At 39.7% G+C, this 23,377-nt stretch overlaps 1 protein-coding gene across 1 annotated transcript; it reads left to right on the top strand.

Moving 5' to 3' along the window:
* The first annotated feature begins 200 nt into the window (after positions 1-200).
* Positions 201-18,691, top strand: ano3 (anoctamin 3). The gene is made up of 24 exons (XM_078257150.1): positions 201-405; positions 2,767-2,894; positions 3,061-3,216; positions 3,310-3,410; positions 3,515-3,559; positions 6,816-6,950; positions 7,459-7,565; positions 8,705-8,760; positions 8,865-8,986; positions 9,992-10,126; positions 10,260-10,356; positions 11,305-11,365; positions 13,427-13,509; positions 13,668-13,808; positions 14,226-14,390; positions 14,581-14,617; positions 14,740-14,851; positions 15,167-15,224; positions 15,485-15,582; positions 16,166-16,320; positions 16,457-16,609; positions 17,413-17,563; positions 17,645-17,834; positions 18,220-18,691. Exons 1-24 carry the CDS (start codon positions 201-203, stop codon positions 18,400-18,402), a joined length of 2,874 nt encoding a protein of 957 aa, XP_078113276.1. The 3' UTR covers positions 18,403-18,691.
* Positions 18,692-23,377: the final 4,686 nt, after the last annotated feature.

Below are 23,377 nucleotides of genomic sequence, written 5' to 3' on the forward strand. Positions count from 1 at the left end.
ATTCATCGTTTGACAGCCCTATAAAATATAATTTTTTTTATCAAAGCATGCAGTCATATAAACATGATATAAATGTATAAATATGTAATAAAAAAAGTTCAAGATTTAGCTTCAGGGTCTTTTATTTTCCTCTCATTTTTTTTCTATAAACGACTAGTAAAATGACCCCCACTCTTCCTCTGTTCCTCTCGTCCTCAGGCATGCACACCAGCATCAGCGAGATCCTGAAGGAGAAGAGCCTGAAGCCGTCTCGCCGCAGCCTGCCCTGCCTGGCCCAGAGTCAGACTCATCCAATCAACCTCAACCACTTCCTGTCTGTGCCTCTGAGCCCGGAGTCAAAACCAGAAGTTGAGGGTCTGAGTCAGAGCATCAGCACCTCCTGCAGCCTCCTGCGCCCGCAGACAGGTCAGTCTGCTGAGAGAACTTACTTTGTACTAACGACTTCTGAAACCCATTAGTGGATAAGATGCTTCAGTCATGTGTGGATTCTAAAGATTACCGTGGAGGTTTCTGCAGTGGTTAGTCAAAGTAACAAAGACTTAATGAAAAACTATTTTAACTTTGCAGTAAATTACTCATTATAGCAAATTCTGTGTCAAAGGAAGATCATGTTAGGTTTCATACCAATTAGCAAAATTGCCATATACTAAATACCTTTTATTACCATTAGTTTTTAAGTGATTGTCTTCTATTCCTCTATTTTGTTTCCCTTAGACAAATGTAAAGGTTTTGCAAGTTTTTTTTCAGATGCACATGCAAGTTTTGCACATTATTTTGTTCATATGGTTGTTACACATTAGTGCCATTTAATGTGAGTGCACAATATTGATTGAGCAGAATGTGATAATGCTACAGCGCATTTAGAAAACACAGTCACATGTGTCTGGTGCACTTTCAGAGGCAGTGAGATAGTGTTGGAAAAGCTGTTGCAAGGAAACAATGCATCACAGTACGAACTGGAAACAATGCAAATCCCTGTTGGAGAGGGGAATTTATTCAGTCTTAATATCTTCAAGAATCTTCAGAGGCCATTGACAGTGAGGGCTCGAGCACATGCAGCACTTCAACATGTTGGTATGTTTGTGACCTTGAGACGCCCTTTGCCCGACCCCTTTAGTATTTGCATGCAGTGTGCAAAAGTGAGAAATGAGATGCAGTTTTAATGCAAATGAGGCAGCACAAGGTGATGTGTTGCTATTTTGGTGAAAAGTGGCTTTTTTTTGTCGTGCTAAAAATAGACATCTGATGAACCGGTCGGTTTTCTCTTGTCCTGAGGAGGGTTCAGACAGAAGGAGAGAGCGAGGACAGACCAACCAGCTTCCCACCTGTGTACACTGACAGATGTGTTTTGATAGGTCTGAACTGAATGTACTGCTGCTGGAGACTTAACCCAAAATGTTTAGTTTTACTGTTATTGTACTCATTTTACAGTAGCCTACAATTATGTAACACAGCACCTTAAACTGGAGATGCTTTAATAGATTCCCATGGCTCCTTGCTGTGTGAAAACGCAGCATGATCTGTCAGCATAAATTCAGACTGCTTTTGGATTCTTTACAGCGCCCCATGTTGACCAAAGTTCTGACTGAGTCATTTCAGCTTTATCATAATGAAATCAAAAAGCAAGCAGCTATGGCGACGTTTCACTATTCTATATATATGGTGATTTCTAAAGATTTTCACTGCTCAGTTGTGATCTTAAAATAGACAGAAGAGATGGATAAGGATTTTCTTCCAGTCCCAGCCTGGATCAGGGAATATGCTGATTAAAATAAAACTCAAGAAAGAAAGTATAAAAAAGGTCACAGTGATTTTGCTTTCAAACTTAAATCTTTCTGTCCAAGGTCCCATTATGTGCTAACCCACACTAAAAACAACACATTATTGTTTAAGACTCTAATTTAACTTCAGTTACTTAATGAAACTGTTATGTTTTGATGCTTCCATGATTTCAGTGGAGCAAATTAACCAATGCAGTTTTTTTCCAGACATATTTGTAATAATAAAAAATTGTTGGAATAATTTAGATTTCTTACACTTGATTTCAATACAGCAGTATAAAGACATTCTGACTATAGTCACGCCCAGCTTATTTGATGGTGAAGTAGAGACACATTTGATCAGAGAAATGAGCAAAGCTGTCACACATACCTTGTGCTGTGACATGATACATCTCTCTATAACTATAGGGTGTAAACTATGTCATGCAATTACAGTATGCATGTATTACGAGATTTAGACAGATGGATTGTTATACCCACTAAATCTACTGTCCTCCTCTTTGGCAATACATACCACATAGCACTGAAAATGGAAAAGCCATATGTTGTGTTGCAAAAGAGTTATTTCTCGTCAATTAGGCGGACTTCTTGTTTGTGGCAAAGAAAGGCGATCTGATGAGGTTTCAAAACATTGAGCTTATAGAAAGGGTTTTCTTGGTACAGTCTATTGTTTGTTTTGCCTCAGAGTGTGGGTTTAACAAAACTTTATTTTGTTTGTTAGTGGGATGTGTAGAGATTCAGGAAGGAAGGAAATGTGATTGGCCTTCTTTCAACATCGGTGCATGGATCTGTTAAATTGCATCTCAAGCTGGCACCCACATTGGAATTACTTGGATTTAGCTCAGATCTAATTTCAATGTTGGCAGTTGGATTAAGTAAAATATTGACTTGAGCAATGACAAAAGACTTAATGCAGATAGGATACTTTGTGGTGCATCACCAGTTGAATAACTGTCTTCATTGATCGTGCTTTGTCTGTGTGCAGCAGAGGATGGAAAGGATCAGTACGTGGAGGAGTCAGAGGTAACGTGTGAAACAAAACCAGATGAGTCATTTCCGCTACAAAAGCCTGTCACCCGTGCTAAACTAGAGGCCTGCACAGATTCACGTCAGGTACCACGCTCCCAGTAATCCATAATTATTGCCATTAATGTTCCCAATGTTACACTGTCTACACAGTTAATTTTGTCATTGACCCTCTAAGAAGCTTCAAACATGATCAGTCCTGTGATTAGCATCCCTGCATCTGAAATTCATATAGGAAATCTTGTTGCTTCAGGGAAAGAAACAAGCTATTTCCTCTGGACTGTTTTTCCGAGATGGGAAAAAGCGTATTGACTACATCCTGGTTTACAAGAAGTCCAGTCCACAGGTGGAAAAGAGGTGCACCTTTGAGAAGAATTTGCGGGCTGAGGGTCTAATGCTGGAGAAGGAGGTACAAATAACAAAGTTTGGTTTTAGAAGACTTTCATTTCCTTGATTTCTCAACTCAGTTCTCAAAGTCCTGTGTTTCTTTTTAATCTGAAAGCCCTCCTTGACGAACAACGACATCATGTTTGTGAAGGTCCATGCTCCTTGGGATACACTTTGCAAATATGCAGAGCAGATGAACATCCGAATGCCTTTCAGGTAACCGTAGTTAGATAAAAAAATATTGAGCTTTAAACTTAAAGTTTTTTTCAGTGGCTGGCAACTTCTTCCAGTTTTTCTGACTTCTTTTTTTATTCTTTAAGGAAAAAATGTTACTTTACGGACTGGAAGAGCAAAACCCTGGGCAGGTAAGTAGATTTAAGGTATTGGATTATTTTTCTCTGTGGGGACAGGAAGCTGGATGCTTCACTGCCTCTAATGAAATTCGTGAGCAGTACAGCTGCAAGGCTTGAGCCGTAATGTGAGCTGTGGATACTGTTTTAAGACTAAAGTTATCAGTCACCTCAGTGAGAAACTCCAACAGAGAAAGTTTGAGTCAAACTGTCATTGTGCTTTCTAAACCCAACCACTGAGTGAATATGAATTAGTCCAGGACTAATCAACCCTTTAAACAGACTGTTACTAAATAAAAGGTATCTGTAAGGTCTGGGATTACATTTTAAATTGGAAAGTCACCCCCTGTGTCAGCACTAACTAACTAGTAGCACTAACTGAAATGGTTGGAGAGTCGTCGAGAGACTGTTGCATTGTTTACATTAATGCGAATAATTATTCGTTTTGCATTTATAGAATTAATTAAACTTTCCAACCTTTTCAAAAAGCACAGCATCCTGCACGTCAGGCACTTTGTTGAGAGAACAATACTGTAAACTTGATGGGCTTTTCTATTAAAATTTTTTAAATATTTTAGTCAAGTAAATGGAGCTCCACAGGCTGATTAGCATACTATTTTTAGAGAGATGCACTCGCACTTTGATGTGATGTTCAAGAGTGGTCCAAGCTCTGCACAGAACTCCAAATTTCCATCTCACTGGAATTCAGATAGAAACAGTCTAACAACAAATCACTGAAATACTTTTTATAGCAGCATCTTTTTGTTTGAACATACTGCATGTGTATTTTAATTATGTGTAGTCTACAAACCCTCTTTTGCTTTAAAGTTACAATCTCAAATATCTGTTTCGTTCCCTTTGGTGCCACCTATGGCGAGAAGCGATAATTGCAGGTGTGTTTTTGAATCTCACTTTCACTTGTTTTTTAGATCTTCTTTGTGTGTTCGGCCATAGTAACTGTTTTGCATGATGCTGCATTCCAGACACAATTTTTAGCCCGTAAATTACGACTTCAAGTCACGACTCACGACTTGGTAGCATTCCAGGAAAAGTCACGAGCTGGCTAGCAAAACATTGTGCCGTTGGCAGGGTTCAGGTTAGGCTACCTAACGTTAATGTTAGCCTGTGGCTACCGAACGTTGACGTTAGCTAGCGCTAGCTGATACTAGCAATTTCTAGTCGGCGACATATTTTGGGCTTCATTTAATAAACATAACCTGTAGTAGTATACAATCGTATGTGTATTGTTTTGATTACAACGTGCGGAATTACTTTACGTTGCCTATTTATGTCTATTTATTTCTATTTCTCACCGTTAATTACCGGCATCTGTACAGTATCAACAGGTGTCGCCATTGTTGTTTATGTGTGTGACGTCAAAAACTGTAACTGGGAGTACAACGATCTGGTATGAGTTCACGGGTAGTAAGTTACGGGTTTGACTGCCGTTCCAGGGCACTTTTACGGGTAGAAGGTTGTGAAAACACGGGTTACGGGTTGCCTGGAACGCAGCAAGAGATTGGGGGAAATACATTAAGCCGATTCACACACAAGTGAGTTGTAGAGCGAGTCCCACACTTTGTAAGTGTACAGACAGTTTATTAAAAAGATAGTTTATAAAGACAGTACCGTTCACGTATACAGGCGGGCGCCATCTTGGGAAAACATATGTATGTATATATATATATGTGTGGTGTGTGTGTGTCACGGAAGGCTTGTATCATGTGAATGCGCCAACAGTGTTGTTGTCATTACTTAGAATTCCTCATGGAGGCGACAGAAACTACACACTATAGCTTTAAATTCTTAATAAAAAACACCCTAATATGTTTGTCACTCCAGTGATGAGAGGTAACTGAAATGATGTTTGAACCACAGCAATGATAGCAGACGTTTATGTGTAAGTTTTGGATGAATGAGCCCTTGTAAAGCTTTGAACAGGCAACAGTTAGTGAAGTGTGATATTACTGGTCATGAAGGACTGCTGGTTTTTATCCATTAAACTGCAAACGTGGTGTGTGACTCATGTTGCTTCCACCCTTTGGCTCTGTTTTGAACAGAGCTTATAAATGTTTTTAACCATGCAGATTGATTTACTATATCAATAAACTATCACAAACACATGCTGTAGTCAGTTGCACATCTTGAAGTTGAAGGTGTTCACAATATGGATTATATTGAATATAAATATTGATAATAGTGTTATTTCACCTTAATATACAGTAACATATGTACATAGTGGTCATGCTTGGAGGACACGCACGCACGCATGCACACACACACACACACCGAGCAGATAAAGATCACACAGACAAGAATCACTCGCCCACCTGTCCAACTGAGAACAAAGCACTTTGAGTCTTGTGTGAGAGTGAAGTCATTATGAACAATGAAGGCTATTATGATTTCCTCAGAGCTCCTGCAGTGTTTTACTAAAAGAAAAATTTACCCGAGTAGTAAATAGGCTTTATGTGTTTACTAATGGTCTGTCACTAACTCACGTCCCTGTAAAGATGAACAAATGGGCTATGTGCAGGTAGTGACAGCTCCGTTGGGTTGATATCATAACTTTATTTATAATACCTGTCACCTTTACAACGTTCACTAAAAGCTCTCTGACTACAGTTGGTTTTCACCCAGAATTCACATTTATATTTATTCAATCCATATCAGAGCGGAGCCTGACCTGAGACCTCTCCAGCAAATCTGGAGAGTGTGCTCTGTGATTAGTGCTAATTAGCAAATGTTAGCATGCTAACACAATGGTGAACATGGTAAACATTATACAGGCTCAACATCAGCATGTTAGCGTTGACACTGTGAGGATGTTAGCATGTTGGCGGTAGCATTTAGTTTAGTACAGACTGACAGAGCTGCTAGCATGGCTGTAGACTCTTATTAGTGTTTCTATTTCTTAAGTTAATTAAACATTTAAAGGATTTTACAATACAATTTAGGAAATCTGGGCATGCCTTCAAACTTGAACTTGTCTTAAATCATGACTGTAATATAAAGAAATAGAATTATACTTTGAGTGACTCTCAGGTTCAGGAGTCTTGAGCAACTTGAAAATGAAAAAATATAGTCTGCCGTGTGATGCCTGCAATGCGTGCGTGTACTGTACATGTGTGTGTGTAAACTTGTTTTTAGTGGTGTGAGTTGATGTGCTTGAAAGGGTTGTGTTTGGGAAAAATGTTCAGAGCCACTGCAAGAAAACAATCTTCATGTTAATCTGTGCTATTAATCCTGTTTTCTCTGTGTGTCTGTGCAGCAGGTTTCATCTGAGATGTCGTCAGATAAAAAGTTGGCTTCCCCGAAATCCCATGAAGCTGGACAAAGAGGCCTTGCCTGATCTGGAGGAAAGTGATTGCTACACAGCCCCCTTCAGCAGAGCACGCATGCATCAGTAAGGAGGGCGTGTACACAGTCCTTCATGCCACCACAGAAACACAGTGTCACATAATGGCAGCGTCTGTATCAGTAGTGATAACCGATAGTTATCCCGCTCTGTATCGCTCTGTCCCCTCTCATGCATCACATCCATTCATGTCCTGAGCTCTGGATGTGGAATTAGAAACCAGCAGTCTTGTATATTTTATAATTGTGAGTCAGAACCCTCATGATCAAGACAAGCTGATTATAAATAAGATCTCGAAATACTACAACAGATGTGCATGAAATGATTAGATTTCTCCCCCATTTCTTCCTATTTTTTCATTTTAATTTTGATGAAACTTGAAGAAACTTGAAGCCTTGACATTTTTTTTAAATAATGATGCTGGAATGAACACAAATTTTTCACCACAAATTGAATTTTAATGAGCTTTGCATCGTTTTGTGCTCAGCTCGTTAAATGCTGGATGATATTGATATATTGTTACATGATGAATAACTGAAGGAGTGTGCTGTTACAGCTTCACTATCAACAATAGAGAGACCTTCTTCTCCAATTCCACCAGAAGCAGAATCCTCCATCATGTGCTGCAGCGCACCAAGTATGAGGAGGGAAAATTGAAGATGGGTAAGGCACCACTTCTTGCTCCTTACGTACTAAACAATATTTCTAGTAGTGCCACATTAGTGTCGAGGGATTTCCATGCTCATTTATATATAATAATGTACAAGTATCCATCATAATGACCTGTTTAGGAGCAGGGATCAGGGTCTAAATATTTTAGAAATAAATTGTTTGTTTCTGTTCATTTTAGAGCTTTATTCACCATTAACTTTACATTACAGAATCAGCCCAAAATAATGAATGCCAACTAGTGGCAAAGATACAAAAGACACAATAAGTCTTTATTTGTTATCTTTGTATTTTCCTGCTGGTTGGTTTGTGTTTGTTATGTCACTACTAAAACAATCAGGGGCACAGATTTTGCTGTTAATTTGGCTTAATGCAGTCACAGTAAGGTAGTGGTGGGGGGGGGAGGATTGTGCCTTTGTTTGTTGTTTTGCTGTGGGATGATTAAATGTGGGCTGCTGCTGAGCTTTTGGTGTCTGTTGTAGCTGATCCCTACTCTCCTTCTGGCTGTTTTAGTATCAGCAGTTACCAAACTGCCTGTCTACTCCCACATCTACTGTGACGCTGACATATTTTGCTGATTAAAGTTTGGCCTTGTAGGACTGGAACAAATTTCAAGTTAATTTTTTTAATACTGTTGACCACTCTACTTTCCAACAAATAAGATCAGGTCCACAACAAGAGTGGAAAATCCTTTTCAAACCCCCCCCCTTCCTTCTGCTCTCACTATCTACAGTTTCAGTCCAGGGATGACAATGCAAATCAATGCCATATTGTCCTGTGGAAAATAACATGTCATTCATTACTGCTTCATACAGTACAGTGCCTGCAGCCAATTGATTCTGTTTATTGTGATTTTACACCAAGTAAAAAAATGAAAAAGGTTATTTTGAAGTGTTTGCAGCTATTTGAAATTCTAACCTGACCTGAGTGTTTTAGGCTTGTGATGTGCTTGTTTAATGCAGCTTGACACATAATGCAACACATTGTTATGACTGTGGAAGAGTGGGTTTAAATGAATCAGACCCATATCTCAATCATGACTGGTACTGATTTTTAATGTGGCATCCTTGTGCTTTTCTACAGTAGTTGGTATTTCTGCATCCTATGACATGACATGGTTTATTCTACTGTAGGTATCAACCGGTTATTGGGCAACAACACATATGAGGCTGCATTTCCACCTCATGAGGTGAGAGGATTTTTATTTGTGCTGAAAAGCTGTTGAGATTTACAAATTTTCAAACTGTTAAATTCTTCCTGCAATGGACAGTTCCCGACTCTTTGTCTCATCAGGGTGGTTACAAGAGCAGACACCCAATTAAGACGCATGGTGCCCAGAACCACAGGCATCTTCTGTATGAGCGCTGGGCCCGCTGGGGAATCTGGTACAAATACCAGCCTCTGGACCTCATCAGGTAATCAACACTGCATCATGAGCTGTTTTTGGCCATTTAGGAGGACATTTTGGATGTTTACATGAGCTCTAGTGTCCTGATAATGAGCCTCGTTCTGTCTTTGAGCATATCCAGGACGTATTGTTTCAATAGAACATTAAGAGTTGTTCATCTCCCTAATTATAAAGATATCCAGGTTTCTGATCACAGTCTGCTGTCTGAACAAACGTGTTTATCTTTCCCCAACATCCCAGTATGTCTGATATTTCCGAACTGATGGAGTTAACGTTAACAGTTTAGGATGAATTCAATTCAGTTTGTGGCTGCCTTTGCACTGCTGTGTTTTAGCAGTGTTTTTCTCTTTAGGGTGACAAGGAATAGCTTGTACACATTAAACAAACGAAATATAACATGTTAATTATTGAGCTTTAGAAATGCTGGTACACAGATGTTTTTGTTAACTTAGACAGAGCCAGACTAGGTGTTTTCCCCTGCTTTCAGCTTTAATATATGTGTCACCCATCAGAGATTTTCATCAAACTGTTACCATCGTCTCCAGTTGTATTGTGGGAATATTACAAATAAAGAAGCAGATCGGCTTTATGGCAGTATATTGTATTTAAAGCGTCTTTAATCAATATTTTTATAATAACTATCAAATGACAATGGCAAAGGGCTCACTCGTAGTGATAAACCTAGTGTATCAGCCCTTAATCTGAAACAAGGAACCAGTTGCCTGATACAGCTAATTGCTACTGAGCTGCTTTACTGGAGGTGTGAAATGATGGTTGTGAAATAAGTGTCTAACTCGAGGGCACCCTGACAGCTATGGTTTAGGAGGGAGATACAGTTACTTATTAATTTCCCACCACAGCATTATACTGCGTGACCATTCAGCCCAGTTGCCTCCCTATCCATAAGGCTACCACAACCGCCCCAAAGTATACTAACTACACACACAACATTACTGCAAGTGAACATGTCCAGGTTTAATAAACATTTTTTATTTCCCCATCTCGCTTTCAGGCGGTACTTTGGTGAGAAAATCGGTCTTTACTTTGCATGGTTGGGCTGGTACACCGGCATGTTGATCCCTGCCGCCTTGGTTGGTGTTTTTGTCTTCCTCTATGGTCTCTTCACTATGGACTCCAGCCAAGTCAGGTCAGTTCCCACAATCTGCATACCATATAAGATGCACACTAATCCCTTGTATTGATATTAATGTAGAATGTGTAATTTAAAACATGTATATTCTTGATTGTTGCTGTCCTTTTGTGATTTATTGCTTCACCAGTAAAGAGATTTGTGAAGCCAACACCACCATCATGTGTCCTATGTGTGAGGAAACCTGTGAGCCGTGGACACTGAGTGACAGTTGTGTCTACGCGAAGGTCAGTGCTGTTCTGGTATTCATCCGTAGTCACAACATTTCAGTATGTTAGAGTTTCTCAGTCTCTTCTAGTGTGTTATAAAGTTGTTACAAACATTTTTATGTCCAAAAACTCTCATCACCATAAACTATAGAGTTTAAAAGTTATCTTTTGAATTAGAGTATGCTATTATCACAGAGATCTTGGAGGTCTAAATGGATTATATTGAAATAATGATGTATTTGAAAAGTATTTCATACAGTTTCTATTGAAGATATGAAAACAAAAATATATATTTTAAAGGCTTGGTTAGACATTTTTGGAAATACACTTAATTACGTTCTTTACTTGCCAAGAGTTGAGTCAGAAGATCAACACCACTCTTATGTCTGTCTGTTAAATATGAAGCTACAGCTAGCAGCCAATTAGCTTAGCTTAGCATGAAGACTGGAAACGGGCCAACAGCTAGCCTTGCTCTGTCCAACCATTTTTATTACTATTTAGCATTTGTACAGGTCATTTTTTGTACAGATTAAATAAACGAGATATAACATATTAATTAGTGAGCTTAAGAGGTGCTATTAGCCAGATTTGTTACCTTTGTACTGAGCCAAGCTAGCTGTTTTGCCATGTTTCCAGTCTTTATGCAAAGCTAATTGGCTGCTCACTGTATATTCAAATTTACCATATAGATTTGAGAGTGGTATCAGTTTTCACAACTTACTCTCGGGAAGAAAGCAAATAGCTTATTCCCCTAAATGTCGACTATTGCTGTAAGAAATGTTTCATGCAAGGCCCCAAACTCAAGGATGAGAAACTGAAGTACGGTGTTGACACAAAGTCATGACATGCATTTGACCAAAGTGAAGCTGTTGAAATTGAAAATATATCAAAGTCATAATTCAGTTTCATGCCAACATTTCAGGAAGCACGTTTTCAGAGCAGCCCTTCATGTGCTTGTGTTTCTAGGTGACCCATCTGTTTGATAATGGCGGCACTGTGTTCTTTGCCATCTTCATGGCTATTTGGGGTAGGTGGAGGCTGTTTTTCTTTGTCCCCTTTTCCTAATTTTGCGAACACTTGTTGTATTATATCAACTGTGTGCTTTGCTTGATACAAACCCTTTTGGAATTCAAATATATATTTATACAATAGTGTGTCAGTGCTCATGCTTCCACTCTCCTCAACTCCTCCAAACATATTAAGCTTCTCAACTGAGAATTCAATACAGTAAACACGGTGCAGTGCAAATACAGAAGATCTTCACTCTGTAATTCATTTGTCAGTACAATAAATCATTGGCAGGTTTTTCAGATTGAACATCTGCACTTGCACTCCCAGTGCCGTCCTGATGTAATTAGTAGGATAATTAAACATTTCTCCAGGGGGAGATGGTATCGTTCGGCTGTAGAACTGCACCATGATAGCGGTATATTGCAACTATGGTTCCCACAGTTATAATATCTTGGTAATGTAGAGTGTGAGCAGCATCTGGCCCAGATCCATCTATCTGCCAGCGTGGTAAAAAATCACCTGTGCCCAAAGGGAACACTTGGCACATTGTGTTCTGTATTTGGGCTAAATGAAGGCCAAGAGAGGTCCAGCTGTCCTCGCTGGCTGAGGTCTGCAGCTCTGAACCCTGCTTTTGGCAATGTGGACCAAAGTAACAGTACTGCGCCACTGAGTAAGTACACTCTAGGTCTGCTGTGTGTAAGCGTGTGTGTGCGAGGTAGAGATGAAAAATTGGTTAGCCCAAGGGAGCGAATGTAGGCATCTCTTGAAACAAAAGTGGGTCAAGCTATATTAAACTTCAACATCTTTAAAAGCAGTTGAAGTTTTTCTGACTGAGGATTCATATTCTGGAGCTTTTAAAGGTCACAATTTCTTTGTGTGTCCCGAATTTATCTTTATCGCTGGAATCATTTAGTTTTACTTTTAATGTATTACCAAATTATACACGTAGGACCGCAACTAACATTTAGTTTAATTAGTATCAATTAATCTGCTGGTTATTTTCGTGATTAAATGGGTAGACTGAAAGATTCCACAAAATAGTAAAAATGTCCAAATGCCCAAGGTGATGTCATGCAATTGCTTGTTTGGTCTCACCCACAGTCTAAAACCATAAAATATTCACTCTTCTATAAAATATGAAATATGAAGAAATGCATCTGGAACTGAGTAATGTTTGGCAGTTTTGCTCGAAAAATAACTCAATTATTAAAATAGTTAAGGATTATTTTCTGTTCATTGATTAATTGACTCTTTGTTTCACCTCCAAACAAATGCAATATGTTCAGATTTTAAAAAAGAAAAGAAAAAAAGAGCTGTATTAAGGCTGCACAGCACTGATTGAATACTCATGTCACTTTTCATTAGACGTTCCTCCCGCTGCAACAAATTCCCACATGTATAATATGTATGTCTAATGAAAACTGACAAAAGGGCTGAATCAGTAGTATAGTGTTACAGTGTGCTGTCCATCATAGATCATACATGATTGCACTCTTCTTTTCCACTGACTCCAAGGTGAGGTCCATCTGTCACTGCCTTTGCGCTAATACTACTAACACACATTTTTCCACATATATTGAACCACATAAATGTTGATTTTGACGTGTGCGTGCCATTCAGCCTTTATATAAGCCATTTTTCCCTGGTGTTATGTATCTGTAATAAACCGGAATACATGAAAAGTCTTGACAGAAAAAGATTACCAACAGCTGAAGTCACAATAGAGTCTGACACAAAGGAAACAATGCCTCCAGAGTGAATTCTGCCCACAGAAAGCCTCACTTTTGATGTCTTTCTTTTAACACAAAATGGAACTCTCCTCACAAAGACACAACTTGGGGAGTTGACATATTGTACAAGTAAAGCCTGTAATCTGACTGTAATCAATTTCTATAATAACCCATGCACGTCACTGCAGCCTATGTTTCACTCAGGATGTCTGGCCGCAATGTGGTGTTTTTGGTTCTGCATTGTGTCCACAGTGGACACAGCAGTCTGAGTCATGATTATCAGTCATACTGTGTGTTATATATCAAAGTTGATCAGTAATATGGTTGATTCCTGATCCCCTCTGCAGCCACAGTATTCCTGGAGTTCTGGAAAAGGAGGAGGGCAGAACTGACTTATGACTGGGATCTAATCGATTGGGAGGAGGAAGAGGTACATCAGCAATATCCTCAAATAAATAAATCAAAAACCATTTTATTACCTCACAATTTTTGTTCATGCAGCACATCTTCTTCTGACACTGCTTATGTGATATAAAAAGAAGAAGAATACACAGTTCAATAGTTAATACTGGATGTGTTGTGAATCAGGAGGAGCTGAGGCCTCAGTTTGAAGCCAAGTACTCCGGGGTGGAGAGAGTCAACCCCATCTCTGGCAAGCCCGAGCCTTTCCAGCCCTTCACAGACAAACTCAGCCGGCTCATGGTGTCTGTGTCCGGAATATTCTTCATGGTAAACCCTTTGATCTTTGAATAATCTCCCCTTTTGGGATTCAGGCTCAGAGTGAGATCACCGTTATTTTGTGTGCCACCTTTTGAAGCGTTTATGATGTGCCAGCAGTGGCATAACATCTCCCCCTGCTGGATGATAACCATATTGAGAGGAAATAGTGGATTTGGCCTTTCTGACTTTGAATTTCTCCTATTTAACAATTACATTTGAATAATGAGTGTTTAAATAGTTAATTTTTTTTATTGGTTTCCCATTTAATGCTGCACTGTAGTTTTATTATTATATTATATATTATATTATTATAAGATAAAACCTCTACAACCTCAAGTGAAGTGTTCATCACACACACACACACACACACACACACATATAACATCCCCTCTTTTATGCCTCCTTCTCTCTATCATCTCTGCTTAGATTTCCCTCGTTCTGACAGCCGTGTTTGCCGTGGTGGTATTCCGTCTAATTGCGATGGAGAAGTTTGCTTCTTTCCGCTGGTATTTTGTGAAGAAGAACTGGCAGTTTGCCACCTCTGGCACCGGCGTCTGCATCAACTTTATGATCATCATGTCTCTCAACGTGGTGGGTGTCTGGACAAGCATCATCTGGCACGTTTACATATTCTGTCCAACAAATGTTTCATGACACATTTCATTATTGTTTTTTGTTGTTGTTGTTGTTGCTGATATTCCTATTTGCCTCTCTTTTTTATGATCATTATCCTCCTCAACATTTTCCCTGTTGATGCTTATGAGTACTATCATCTTGTCAGGTGTATGAAAAGGTGGCCTTTCTGCTGACAAATTTAGGTGAGCGTTGTCCACATGCTGCATGCATTTATACCTTCATTATCTTTTGCCTCCCAGATGGTTGGCAAGCATTTATTTTCTCCCCTATTCACCCCAAATGACCCCTGTTTCTCCCTCCTCAGAGCACCCACGGACAGAGTCTGAGTGGGAGAACAGCTTTTCTCTGAAGATGTTCCTGTTCCAGTTTGTAAATTTGAACAGCTCCACATTTTACATCGCTTTCTTTCTCGGAAGGTACGCTCGCTGCCATGAACTCTACAGTTCCTGTTTATAGTGAATTTAATGAGTGATTGTGCAAATATGTTTTGTTTCAAACTCCCATGTCATGACATCTGCCAAGAATCCTTTCCCTTCTCATTGTATAGTTACTTTTTGGACCTAATGTTTCAGCATTTACAAAAACTGCTTTGACTTGAAAATGTAACCACGCTGTGGTTTATCGGACATAATTAGCACCTTTAAGTGTCTTTTTTTTCATGCTCAGATATGCTTATTAGTTTTCCTCTGATTGGATTTTGCAGCTAATGTTGCCAATCTTAATCTGTTCAGGTTTGCTGGCAGGCCTGGAAAATACAATAAACTCTTTAATCGATGGAGACTGGAGGAGGTGAGTGCAATTAGGCATCCCCATAAGTGGGCTGATTATTGCCTTCTGTCTTAGGATATATTTAGAGTTGTCACGTAATTCATATTTCTATATTACTATGTGAACCATTAATCTACCACATAATTACTGGGATTTTAAATTGTAATTATCAAAAAATGAGAATGGAATGAGTTGTATCTCAGGATTCGCTCATGGCTTTGAATTATCGGGCATGAAATATGGATGTTACAGTTTAGCTATTTAAATATATTTTTCCTCAGTGTCACCCGAGTGGCTGTTTGATTGATCTGTGCCTGCAAATGGGAGTCATCATGTTCTTCAAACAAATCTGGAACAACTTCATGGAGCTCGGTTATCCGTAAGTAATATTTTATTATAATCATCTGGGTCTTTCTCTATTTTAAAATTTTTATTTAAACAGGAGAGGCAGCCTCTCTTTTGCAGGAACGCCCTGATCACATTCACACACATTCATACCTGCAAGCTGCTGCCAGTTTGATATGCTGGTCACTGAGCAGCTCCAGGTTGGAGGTTAAAGGCACCTCAGTGGTGGTAACAAGGGAGGGACAAGCGCTGCTCTTTCACTTACCCAGATTTTATCCTGTTGGTCTGGGGATTGATCCGACAACCTCTCGGTCACAAGCTCTCTTCTCTAACCTTTAGGCCAACACTGCCCCTGTGAGCCAGAAATGCCACATTTAATCCGTATTGCTGCAAATTCTAGTGATTGGTAGTTTACAAACCTTATGTAATATCGGTGTAGTATTTTTATTTATTTTTTTGTCCTTTAGCTCATTAACATATGAAAAGGCTTTTTCTCCTGCAGAAACCCATCACATTCTCTTGTGGGGGGGGCTTAGTAAAAGGCTTCCTGCAGTGCTCAGTGAATTGTCAGAAATAAATGCTTTGAGTTGACAGTTAGCTACTTGCTACGTTTTCAGCTTGCTGCAGAACTGGTGGTCCCGTAGAAAGATGAAGAAAGTAGGCGGTGGAGGGCAGAATGTAGAGAATAAAGCCCAGCTTCCGCAGTGGGACAAAGACTGGAATCTGCAGCCGATGAACGCTCATGGACTGGTGGATGAATACCTTGAAATGGGTAAAATATTACACTCTTTTTGAGTGTTATATTTGTCTGAAGAGGGAAGGAAAACATTCAAAGTATGTACGTTGTTTGTGCCAGAGTTGAGACGGACATCCTCTGAAGTTCATCCAAACGGTTCTTTTATCTGCAGTTCTCCAGTTTGGCTTCACCACCATCTTTGTAGCGGCGTTCCCGCTGGCTCCTCTCCTGGCTCTGCTCAACAACATCATTGAGATTCGTCTTGACGCCTACAAGTTTGTCACTCAGTGGAGGAGACCCATGCCTGCTCGAGCCACTGACATAGGTCTGTGTGATTTCTGACTTCCCCCACACCCCCCTCTATGTCTCTCAGACACACTGATGGGTGTATTTTTTAGATCAAAGCCACTTTTCCAACAGTAAAACATTGTGGAAAACAAATATTTTCGATCCTATGGAGATAGATATGTTCCCATATCTTCTGCGTCTGTAACACGATATGCTGCACCTCGCCTTCTCCATATGATTACAAATACCCTCCAACTGCCATATAATATGTGATCAAATGCTTCTTGTGGCATGTTGCCCTGTAATTAAAGGAACAATCCAGCCTGAAACATTTAACATTTCTTCAGCTGTAATGAACACGTTATATTTCAGTCGCACAGAATCAAAGAGAAAAGCTCCTTTGTGGGTTTAAGCGGACATTTACGGATCATACAGAGACTAATGCAAAAAAAGGCAGGGAGATGATGTTTCTCCACTGACAGTACAGTATTATAAAGCAGCCAAAACACATTACTATTCAATCACAAATTATTTGGTTATATGCCTGTTTATGCGTATATATATAAACTAAATGTTCTTTCGCCATCTCAGTAGGCTGTTGAAACTCATTCTGGTAAATTATTAACTGAAGGGTAGAATTTTCCTTTTCAGTTGTTTATCATTATCTTCTGCTTAATGCACTTTGTTTCACCTATAAAAGGCTTCGCAAGCCACACAGAACTTCAGTTAAAATGTGTTGTAGATGAAGGCATGCAGGTTTATAAACATGTTACTGAATGTCTTCTTTTACATTTTATAAAGTCGTGAAAAATGTTTATTCTCCTCTGGTGTGACTGTCAGGTATCTGGCATGGAATCCTCGAAGGTATCGGTGTGCTGGCAGTCATCACCAACGCCTTTGTCATCGCCATTACCTCAGACTACATCCCCCGCTTTGTTTACGCCTTCAAATATGGCCCGTGTGTTGACAAGGGACACCACCACGAGGATGAGTAAGCACTAAATATTATGTGTAAGCTTAAGATACAGCCAGCTTGTGTTATGGTCTGATAGCTTTTCCTTCCCTCCCTCAGGTGTTTGCGAGGCTACATGAACAGCAGCCTGTCTGTGTTTGACATGTGGGAGACGAAGAACAGCAGCCAGTTCAGATACTGCAGGTACAGAGACTACAGAGCGCCGCCGTGGAGCTCAGTGCCGTACGAATTCACCCTGCAGTTCTGGCATGTCTTGGCTGCCAGGCTGGCCTTCATCATCGTCTTTGAGGTCTGTCAGCATTTCTTTTGTTGTGTGTTTACCAGCAAAACTAAATCCCCCTGTTATTAATGTATGTGCTGTCCATGTTAAATTAAAACCTCACAAGCCCAATTTAAGTGAATGTAATGCTTTAATTGAATCTTGCTGCTACACTATGTTGAGGAATTTCACAAAAAAAAGACAAAATAAACCCCTACATTGTGCAATGATTTGTATAGTGAGAAAAACTGGCATAACATACACCTATAAACATGACAGGGCCCATAAAGTTCTTTATTGTGGTGAACACCATATTAAGCTTTGCATGCTTATTCAATTGCGCAGCAAATACTGGCAAGTAAAACGTGTCAGTCCTGTGGAAGGTAACTCATAAATGATTCATGCTTTTTCTCAGCACCTGGTGTATGGGATCAAATCCTTCATAGCATACCTCATTCCGGACATGCCGAAGGATCTCTGCGATCGTATGAGGAGGGAAAAGTACCTGATGCAGGAGATGATGTACGAAGCAGAACTGGAGCACCTGCAGAAGGAGAGGAAGAAGAACGGAGGGCGTTATCACCACGAGTGGCCTTAGCTTTTACCCCCATGTCTCCACTACACGCCACACAGCCCTCAACTCACAGGCACAACCTCCCCCTGCCTGCTTATTTATGTATTTTAACTTTGAGGCTTCACTCGGCTGATTCTGTACACCAAAGACACCCTCTTCAGTAACCAGATCCTCCCCCAAACCTGTCTGGCTTCAGGCTCTGAACCTGACCACTCCCTCGCCATCTGTTCCATGTCCAGTGTATTCGCTGCTCTTAGTTTCTGGCTCTGATCCTCTCCTGCCCCCCGGCCCATCCCTCACCTGGCTTCCTCCATCAGGTTCCTCTTGGGTCTGTGCTGTGTCATGGCTTCACTGGGAAAACCTGTGCAATTGTAATGTTTACTATGCAGATCAAGGGCTGCAGATCACCGCTGTTCCCTTTTGGCACCCATCCTGCACTCTCTCTCTGTGGCAGCTAGCACTCCGCTTTGACTCTTCTTGGTGCCGCTCGCATCATGGCCGTGTTTTTCCTTATATGTGGCAGAGGTACAGTGGCACTTAGCGTTTCTTGTTGCAAAAGAGATTCTGGGGATGTGGCTACAAAATACAATGGATACTGTTTTTGCAAAGCGACTGTATATTGCCCTTGAAGCATGCTGATTAATATTTGCGGCAAGAAAAAAATAACAGCATTCAGAAAATTTGTCAAAGAATTCTCTATGAAATTATATAAAATGCATGGTAATATTGTTTTGTACCTTTTGACAGAGAAAGTCCCTGTTTTGATGCCTGGTTCACGTGTGTCTGTACTCGATGTGAGCTGTGTGTTTATCTGTTTGTGGTACTACTGAGCTTGACTGTCTTGAGTTGAGGAAATGTGAACTTAGTGTGATTTGACTGTGCCTACAATTGTGCGCACCACAATTGTGTCACCAACATCACGAGTGCCTGTTTGTGCTGCACGTGCTTTTTTAAGTGCAAGAAATATTCTCTTTCATGGTTCTAATGTGTGATCTTCTGTAAACTCTCTGAACTCTCCTGTAAGGATTTGTTTTGGATGTGAGTCACACCACAGTACCTGCTTGGGTCTCAGCCAATGGCTCTGAAATACGGTATACGTTGTAACATGACTCCCATCATGAACAATGTATACACTTGCATGCAGGAGCCACAAATCTGCTCTTCCGTTCTGTGCTTGCAGCCTGTTTTTCATTTGTTGTTGGAAGCCCTGAAGCGTGGTTGAAACTTGGATTACTTAGACATACCTGTGGCTTGGATGTTCAGCTTGCAAAAAACATCCAACCACTGTTTCTCGCTCACATAGTACACCAACATACTTCAGTTCTAGTCCTTTGCTAAGCACACGGTCAGATGCAGTTTTGACTGCTTCCTGGCCTTTACTGATGTGAAACTGAGAAATCAGTAGTTTTTTTTAAATGCCATAGCCATGACCTTTTATTGTGGTCAGTTCTGATGTCATGGAGCAGCATGTGTCTGGGAACTCAGGAAACGGGCAGCATGAACGACGCATCCATCTGTGAAGCTGAGTCTGAATCATAACTATTTCCTGATTCATTCATGTTGAGATAGAGAGTTGTGAAGTGAACAGTATTAATGAGGGGGTTTCTATTTTCTAGGTCAGGGGTCTTCAACGTTTTTTAAGCCAAGGACCCCTTAACTGAAAGAGAGACGGAGCAGGGACCCCCTACTACATGTATAAAATTAACTGGGCCTACAATAACGTGTAGGGCAGCCTAAAGCCTTTATACATACCTTTTTAGTCCATAGAATACTAAGCTATTAAAATATCCTAATAAGGGTTGGCAGGATTTCATAAATCATGTTTTATTGTTAAACATACATGTGGCACAGTGAATCCTTAGGATTAATTCTATAATCTGTGGATGGCCTTAGTGACTACCTTACCCATAGGCCAATAAATGGTGGGGATTTATATTTGATATGTTGGATTCATGTTAAGACTTTTTAAGTTTTAAAAAACCTTAAAAAATTGTTGAAGATCTCTGTTCTAGGTGATGAGAACTTTAACGTTGGCCCAAGAGCTTCAGTACAGGTCATGTTGATCATATGATGGTTATTAGGATTTAGTAAACATGAATCTAACAACTGAAGATAAAGAATATAACTTCCCTGAATGCATTGCACAACACTGAAACTTATTTCTCATTTTACAAGAATTGTACATTATTTAAAACTGATTTATTTTGCTGTTCTCTGTATATACATTTTATGATGTACGTAATGTTTTTATACTTTTTATTTTGTGCTGTCAGTATGAGTTCACCTGTTTTCATCCTTAGATAAACAAAGTAATGTCCACATTTCTCAGGTGTCTTCTGAATGTTTTATATTTTCTAAGATGCAATTAAAGGTGTCCTGCTTTTTAAGACATATATTTTTGCACTGCAGTGCATCTGCATGACTATAGTGCACACTCAGTTAAAAGCACGTTTCACTTTTCTTTGCATAATCACAGAAGTATATTAGAGCAGATCAGAAATCACACAGTTCAAAATGAAGACATATGATGCAGGTCGTTGGTAAGAAGTAATGATGCTTTCACAGTGTTCAATCAATTGATCATAATGATTTATTTCATAATTTTTAAATATCATTCCAATACTTAGAAAACTAGTCCAGGTTTTCAGGATAGCTTCCCTGCTATGTGAACATTTGAAATCTATGCATGTTGTTATCCTTGAGTTGAACAGACGCAGATGTAAACGTACTGGTACATTTGTACTGTAAAGTATGCATGACCTAACGTCTGCTTTGAGCAGACCTAACTTCTGTAAAGTTGTTAACAGCGTCTTAAACATATCACCTCCCTTTTTCGGTGTTGATCCTTTTTGGAGGCCTGGACAAGACATAATGTTTCTTGATGTGGCAGAATTTTAAATTGTAAAGAGTATTTTCTAAATAAAAGCTTGGACTCCAGACTTATTTATATAATCTGACCTCAGATTGCTCTTTGAACACTCAATGGGAATTAAAATTATGTTTACCCTCTAACAGCTGACGTGTTTAACCAATTTCATGAATGAATTTGGCCTTGGATGTTTGACTTAACCAGCCACTAATCTTTTTTCTGTTATCTTCTCCTTTCTGAGAGCTTTGGTTGACCTTCTCACTAACACAAATGCTGCACATTGGTGGAAAGAATGCCTTCATGCCTTCTGCTGTTGGCGATAGCACAATATGGGTATTGCATAATAAGTAATAATGGCATGACCTTGCACATCTCTGCAAAGATAGCAGTCTAGGGAGGGATTAAGCTTTCTGTTCCATGCTATGCCTCCTAATAGGATTGTGCTTGAACAAGTCATGTACTTGATGTGGAAGCACAGTGATGTTAAATTTAAATGTACAGTAGGGTGGTATCATACGTGACATGAAGTGTATCAATAATATTGTTTACTTTGTTCTTGTTTACATGTAAAAACATAATTTATACATAATAAAATAATTTGGATATCACTCTTTTCTGTAATAAATCATGGATTGTATCTTTTAAATTAAATCTGCTCTCTTCATTTGTGTTACTGTTATGACATAAACAACAGACAAAGCCTCTGGGCCGGGCTGATATCATCTTCATGACTGTCCAAGTTTAACTAAATCTGCTGATGGAACAAACCAGAGCACAGCGGAGAGCAGAGATTGTTTTCTTTTTCCCCCCCTGCTATTATCACAAACCACAAATATTCTTGCCAAAGAGAGTTCATACAACGTGTTTCTATCACAAACCCACTATTTGAGAAATGTAGGATTTCCCCACTACGTTATGACTGTTTACTGCCACTGCTGCTCAGCCTTCACTTCTAACTTCTTTTTTCACTCATGTCATGAAATCTAAATACTCCAGAAGAAACACAAAATGGTTTACTTTGAGCTCTGATGACAAAGGTTTGATACTTTAATTATTTCCTGTTTGCTGAATGCTCACACCAAGATATTTCCTTTCACCTCTTTGACCAACATACTGCCCTAAAAAGCCACTGATGGGGCCTATTACGAAAATATATTTCTATCTTGTAGTGATGCCATCCCATATAAAGGGAGGTAGCTGTTGCGTGGTACTGGAAAACTTCCAGTACCACGCACCTTCAAATTACAGACAAGAGGGAATAAATAAAACCTAAAACCTGCAGCATCACAGCAAGCTGCCACCTATCATCCTACAGTGGTAAAAAAAGAAGCCTACTCAAACCCTTTCCTTAAGTAAAAGTAACATTACAACAATGTAAAAATACTTCACTACAAGTAAAAGGCCTGCATTCAAAAGCCCCACAGAATGGGGCCTATTATCAGCAAATCTACACAAAGTATCAAAAGTTCTTGTTCTGCAGAAGAAGGGCCACCATAACTGATACATTATACTGTCTCTCTCTTTTTGAGACGTACTGTAGGAACAGGAACAAACTAAACGGGGACCAACAATTAAAAACATCGCTCCATCATTCTTCAAGTTTTCAAAAAATCCACAGGGTACCTTTAATGATTGAACAGCCACATACAGTACCTGCTCCTCACAAAAAGAAAGATGCTCTGGTTCAACATGAAATGTATTCTCCAGCTCAGTTGCACATAGCAGCAGCAGTTGGGGGCTTTCTGCAGGGTGCCAAAGGTAATCCTGTAGGACTGTCCACCAATAAAAGGAGCAGCGTTATTCACATTTTGAGCAGAGCAGTTTTCCAGACATAATTACAACCACAGTTTTTTATATCAGTTATGTTAACCACTCTCCCTCGTGTATAGACTGCAGACATTAGAGCACCTCCAACTGACTGATGTTATTCATATAGCAAAGATTTACAGTGCAGGTTAGGAAGGTAATCAGTGGGACTGCTGAGACTGTGGCCATAAATCCAAGGAGGTGTAAACAGGACAGGGAGCCAAGGATGACCAAGGGGACAAAGAAGTCACAAAACTGGCATCCACAAATCAGCAGCTAGCTGGGAGCAAAAAATTGCTTCCAACATTATAGAGGGAGACGTTC

Source organism: Sander vitreus, chromosome 8, assembly GCF_031162955.1.
Source record: "Sander vitreus isolate 19-12246 chromosome 8, sanVit1, whole genome shotgun sequence".
In the NCBI taxonomy this organism is placed as follows: Eukaryota; Metazoa; Chordata; class Actinopteri; order Perciformes; family Percidae; genus Sander; species Sander vitreus.

What these genes read in the sequence shown, in the direction of transcription:
- ano3 (XM_078257150.1), top strand. Translation starts at nt 201, where the DNA reads ATGCACACCAGCATCAGCGAGATCCTGAAGGAGAAGAGCCTGAAGCCG. An exon ending in CATCTTCATGGCTATTTGGG is followed by an intron (nt 11,366 to 13,426) that starts GTAGGTGGAGGC and finishes TCCCCTCTGCAG; the next exon opens with CCACAGTATTCCTGGAGTTC. An exon ending in ATCGATGGAGACTGGAGGAG is followed by an intron (nt 15,225 to 15,484) that starts GTGAGTGCAATT and finishes ATTTTTCCTCAG; the next exon opens with TGTCACCCGAGTGGCTGTTT.